We start from the raw sequence: 6,190 nt of genomic DNA, 5'->3' as shown, positions 1-6,190 counted from the left end.
GGCTGGGATGGTCCTGCAGTGCTACTGCCCACTGGGAGGGTCCCCTGGCAGTTGGCACTCCCTTAATTTGCCTCTATAGTGGCAATGCTAAATGCTCAGTGAATGTTTGCAGTTTTCCCCATGTGATGTCAAAGAATCCTTACCCTCACAGTGTGCTTTAGCAGATGTTGTGGGCTTGGCAAGGGGGGCCATGGCGAATACTGATGCTTATTTAACAAGGAGAGTCACAGGGGAAGCCAAGCACGTGCTGCCTTGTGGGACTCACAGAGGCACAGTCCTAACTAGAGAAGGGACATACATGAATTCTTAGAACTAAGGAAGTAGAAGTGATACCTCATAGGATAGCTGCTGACAAAGCACCTGCGGGATATTGAATGCAGAACTCCTGCTTCCAGGCTAGAGAAGGCAGGGCAACTAGTCAAGTGGGAAACATATCCAGGCAGGCACATCCCCATGCTTCACCTGCAGGGTTGGGAATTGGGAGGGATAACTGCTGCCCTAAAGATGCACTCAGCCCGAGTAAATGGCCTAAGTCAGGACGTGCAAGATTATGAGTGACCTGAGGACAGCTTTTGTGACCTATGCATCTTTGCTGGTGATAGTAAATGCTTCATAAATATTTTTTTGGACAAACAAGTGGAGATTAAGTAGTCGTTCAGGTCAGAGAGGCTCGGCAAGATGCATTCATAAGGAGCTGGTTATGTTTCCTTAAGCTCTGGTTTCAGAGGCCTTTCTCAATGTTAGCAAGCAAAAGTATGTAGTTAGCATTTAATAAATATTTTAGAAATTATTGTAACAAGGGTTTAAGGTATTAGAAATTAAATAATGTTGATAATGAACGTTTGGCTAGATCGTACGTATCAGAGCCTTAGTTATCTCTGCTGGGAAAATGTCGAATGTGCGGCCCTCACTTCCCTCCCTGGCACCACCACCCACCTGGCCCAAGGTACTTTGAGTGTTGCATGGAGTAGCTTCTCTGTAGCATGGTTTGTTAATCTTACATAGGGAAAAATGATGCATTAATAAAAAGGTCTAGAAGTGATCCTTAAATCCCAGTATAGCTAAGTCCACATGGCATGAGAACTCAGGAGACAGAACTCAGAGAACGTTAGAGTCAAATCACTGAAATCCTCCAGTAATTACGCCTTTCTCTCCAAAATGTTGAGAACTTGCCCAGGTTGAATTCCAGAGTAGCAGGGAAAGCAAAGGGACTGGAAGTCTACTTTCCCTGCCCACTGACTCAGGCGACTGACATGATTCGCACTTGTGCTAAGCAGTGCCTAATTTCCTGTTCCCTCACTCACCGCTGTTGCTGCGTTTCCGTAGGTCATACCCTTCTCCTGGCCCGTCAACTTCTTCAGGAACCTCCACAAGATCTGAAGTCTTGGAGAGAAGAGGGAACAGCACGGAATGAGCGATGTCATATCAGTGGGCCACCCGAACAGAGCGTTCTATGTCAGCAAAAAACTAAGGCAGAATTTGCATGACACTGTCTTAAGAATCCAATCACTGCTGTCTTGTCTATTTGGCTAACTTCAGAGAGGCTATGTTTTCCATCGTGGGCACTGTCTCTTTTTTCAGGTGTCTGTGGAAGGCTCAGAGCTTGACATATGATAGATTCTCAATGAGTGTTGAATCAGATGCACAGGTTACAGTTAGGCTTCTTCCCAGCAAGAGACAGCAGAGAGAAATCAGAATTCCTGCCCATAGCCTGTTACTTAAAATTTTCAATAGAACTATATAGCTCTTTCTATAGGTGAGATTTAAATATTAGTTATAGAGAATAAGATGCACTATTGACGAATGTGTTACTTAGGTATGAGTTAAAGGCTGTTTCCATTGCTGCAAAAATCAATTGTTTTTGTAAGACTTATTCTGCCCTTTTTTTTTAAAAAAAAAAAAAGTCATGGTCCTTCTTCCACTTAAGTTACAGAATAATAAAACAGCAATAATAGTAATAGTTCTTGATCATTTATCATATAAGTACTTTATATACATCACCTTGTTTATTCTTTACAATAATTGTATGATCAACCTATTTTCAGATAGCAATCTGAAACCCAGAATCAGTAACTCTACTTGAAGTCCCACAGCAAACAAGTGGCGAATCTGGGGTTTGAACACCAGACATTGTCTCCAAAACTCACACTGTCAGACACTGTACTTTATCCATCCAGTGTGGTGCTGGAGTGACATGCGTGGGCTGGGAGAGACTTCAGCGTCACCATGGTTGGTAGCTTGAAACTGCTCAAGGTGGGAATATTTACACCAAGGAAATTTGCAAATGTTACAAAGTAGGGTCTAGCCTCAGCTGGTGGTTAAACATTTACTAGAACATCACTGATTTTAGATGGCTTCTTTCAAAAGGCCAGGCTCCAGCCTCTTTAAAAGAGGAATTTAGGAGGCCTCAAAAGAGAGTCACATTTTCAAAACATTTTATTTATATCTTATCAAAGAGGAACAAGTTTACCTTCCTAGCTCTTCTAGTCAGCTCCAGAGCACTTTGGCACCCCTCTCCAGAGACTAATTTTTATTATAAAAATTTAGCTTTAAGATTTTTCAGCCATTCTTTTGTGACACATCAGAAATATGAAAAAAGAAAAAAAAAAAAAGAATGTCACAGGGTCTCTAAGTCACCTTCACCCTGCTCCTTTGAAGCTCACTCTTCCTGAAAAGTTGCTATTATGTTAATTTAATCTTATGAAACAAGATTCTTCCTAAACTAGCTAACCAGCTCCCAGACAGTCTTTTTAAATTTGGTTTCTGCAGGCCTTCCCAAAGCCATCAAGCCTTTTATATTCTAGAACATTTGGAAGACCATTAAAGGGAACATAACGATTTAGCAACAGCCAGGCAGTGACTTCCCGACACTGTAAAGCAAATGCTTCTATAGCCCCGGAAGAAAATCAACCTGTGGGATCGAGCTTTGCTATGTGGGAATATATTAGCTTTAGGACATAATACTGCAAGAACGGCAAGAGGCTGAAGTTCTTTATCATTTGACCCTGCAGGAAGGAAGCAAAATCATCTTAAAGTACGAATCAATTGTTTGGAGGCAAGTGGGACTCTGGGGAGAGTGAAGTGACAGATACTTAAGCACAATTTGATTTGTCTTTGTCTCCCTGCAGGTCTCAGAACAATGTCTTCACACAGCAAATATTCCAAGAAATATTTACTGATGGAGCCTGTACCAGGAAGCATAAGTGGGCTGTGATGAATAAACACCTTATTTACATTCAGAAAACTATGCTTTTTGCCCCTAAAACCAGTCTGTAGGGTCCAGACATTGCTAGAAACAAAACTATTTTAGACATGAAAGCAAACTGGACAAATTGTCTCTCTGATGGTCTTGCTGTTTCTTAGCATGAGCCCAAAATGTGGAGGCTAAAATGTCCATCACCTGCTGTGAGTGTTTCTGAGGCTGTCTCATCGTCATGAGTTCAGCAGAGCTCAGAACCACAGGATAGGCCATCTGGGGCTGATGCAAACAGGTCAGGGCCATCTCTGGGGAGGGCTTTTTTCTATTCTCGCCTCCTTTGGCTGACTTTCCATTCGCCTCTCACCACTGCCAGCCTCAGACAAGCATGGGAGATGCATGAGCTGAGAGCAAGATGAGGATATATCGGCTGTCACCAGAGACAGATAGAGGCCTGTTCAGCATTCAGGTCAAAGTGGACAGAGGTCTCCTTACTCTGGCTAGCACTGTTTGTAGTTTTCTGTTGGGTTGCTGGGTGGTATCTATGAAAAGCCTGGACTTGCAAAGAGGGGTGGCTGCAGGCTGAGAGCCAGCTCTGTGTGGTTCTGGGGAAGCGACTTGTAGGCAGCAATGGCCTTCCTCACTCTCCTGAGGACGGAGATACAAAATGGGCCATGGATTTAGAGACATGGTTAATGTTCTTGAATGAATCTCTGTTCCAGACCAGATCCAGCCTGATGGGCATTGTGAATGTGTGATTCACGAGTTGTTCACACAGAGAGGGAGCAAAACAAGCATGAGCAAGCAAGGGAGAATATGAAAAAGAAAGAGGAGAGGCTGGCAGGGGCTGGATTTTTGGAAATAAACTTAAGTCCTTTATTTAATTTAGTGATTCTCAAACTTTAATGTGATCAGAATCACCTGGAGGGTTTGTTAAAACAGATCGTGGGGCTCCACCCTTGGTTTTTCTGATTCTGTGGGTTTAAGAGGAAAATATATATTTGCCTTTCTAATAAGTTCCCAGGTAATACTGGGTCCAGAGACCACACATTGAGAACCACTGATTTAACTCATTGTAGGTTGTAGGTCTTCTTTAGAAGTTTAGAGATTTTGACTGAAAAGGGTGTTCATTCATTCAGTCATTCATTTATCACATATTTAATGAGAATCTACAATAGACTGGCACTGTATAGATCAGTGGTTCTCAAACTTTGGCAGATTTCAGAATCACCTAGAGAACTAATAAAGCACACAGAGGTCCAGGCTTGTTGAAGTAGGACATGACCTTGACCTTCATATTTTTGCAGAGCTCTTCAGTGACTTCTGCTACCCACCAGAGTTTGATAATCACTGGCATAAAGTAAGGGAAATAAGTGAAGAAGAGTCCTTGTATTTAAGCAACTTAGTTTAGTTGAGGAGGGGACTGGAGAAGAGAGAGAAAAATGAAAACCAAAAAAAAAAGAAAAAAAAAGAAAAGAAAGAAAGAAAATTAACAAGCAATGTACAAATCACTATGATTAATGAGTTGGTCTTAATGAGAACCCAGGGAAGGGGAGCCCAATCCAGTCCAGGAAGAGAAACGTCATTTGCACAGAGGCAGAGACAAGATGTGGGCAAGTCCCAGTGCCTAGAGAGAACATGGCTATCCAGAAAGCAGCAAACTGCGCCTGGAGCTGAGGATACGAAAACGAAGTGTTGTGTGGATCTCTTAATGTTCTGAGGTCCGTCTTCAAGAATCCCTTGTTAATTCTTCCTCATTCTTCAAGCATTTCTCAAGCACCCATTATGTGCCAGGCCCTGGTATAATTAAATGAATAAGGAATGGGGCTTTGATCTATAGTGGCTCAGTAGCTAGTTTAGGAAAGAGATGCAAAAGCAAATAATTATAATGCAGTGGTCTGTATCCTACAAGAAAGAAATTTTTAAAGGTTTGTGGGAGGAGCAACTTATTATGCTTGGGGAATCCGAGAACTCTTCACAGTTTTTATAAAAAACCAAGCTGAGTGTTAAAGGATTCCATCCGGAGGGAAGAGTATGTTCTAAGGTTTGCAGATATTAAAGAACTTGGTGAGTTCAGGCGAAGAAGTGTCTTTAGGCAGGCCTCATTTGCCATGCTAAAGAGTTTGAGCATTGCCCTTTGGGCATAAGCAAGTCAACAGAGTGTTTTAATTAGGAAAATTACATGAAATCTTTCTTTAAAAGATGATAAATTAGGAGGTATTGCTAAGACTAGACTCAAAAGGAAGACAGTAGCACAGTTATTGCTTTATAAGAATCTGGCTGAGAGATGATGGCTTCAAACCTCCAGCGCTGGTGATAGAGAAGAAAGGTGCTTTTGATACACATTTCTGAGTTCTGAGTGACAGGACCTCATCAGCAATGGAGCATGAAATTAGTTTGGACATGCTGATTTTGAGAGATCTGTAGAACTGGTCTGGGAAAGAGGTTAGGATGGGAAATACCCAAGGAAGGCATCAGCTTAGAGATGGCGGTTGGACAAGAGGAATTGTAAAAAAGGTAACCAGGAAGAGCATGTAGAACATGACGACCAAGCTAAAGCAGACTCCTGGGGACACCCCAACAAAGGAGTGACTGGAAGACAGGACAAAGGAGACAGGCAGAAGGACAGAAGAATATGAGCAGAAGGACAGCATGGAACTCTCGAGTGATCTACGGTTTCTTACAGAGCTGAGAATGGACCCTGTTCAAGGGTGGCTCTGGGAACGCTCTTCTCAGAGAACGTATTTACCTTTTGAATGTATTACAACCTTGTTTCATTTCATAATAACTCTAGTTCAATGAAAACCCAGTTAAAGCCCAGATACTTAATGAAATAAAACAGAAACGACTTACACTTACTGAGTACTAATTGTGCCAGACCCAGTGCTACGAACTTTGCTAATACTATTATGATCATCCAACTCCTGTAGCCATAACGTATTTGTATATAATATAAATCTTATTCATACACACTTTGTATGTTTTCATTACATT

At 41.9% G+C, this 6,190-nt stretch overlaps 1 protein-coding gene across 7 annotated transcripts in view; it reads right to left on the bottom strand.

Moving 5' to 3' along the window:
- Nucleotides 1–6,190, bottom strand: part of STAC (SH3 and cysteine rich domain) — a 124,267-nt gene that overhangs the window by 40,198 nt on the left and 77,879 nt on the right. For all 7 annotated transcript variants that reach the window (XM_006905755.3, XM_025039291.1, XM_025039294.1 and 4 more), the window contains exon 6: nucleotides 1,305–1,383. In XM_006905755.3, coding sequence (XP_006905817.1) covers nucleotides 1,305–1,383 — 79 coding nt within the window. The remainder of the gene's footprint in view (nucleotides 1–1,304; nucleotides 1,384–6,190) is intronic.

Source organism: Pteropus alecto, unplaced genomic scaffold (assembly GCF_000325575.1).
Source record: "Pteropus alecto unplaced genomic scaffold, ASM32557v1 scaffold10, whole genome shotgun sequence".
NCBI classification, from domain to species: Eukaryota; Metazoa; Chordata; class Mammalia; order Chiroptera; family Pteropodidae; genus Pteropus; species Pteropus alecto.
This window is presented reverse-complemented; position numbering and strand designations above follow the sequence as displayed.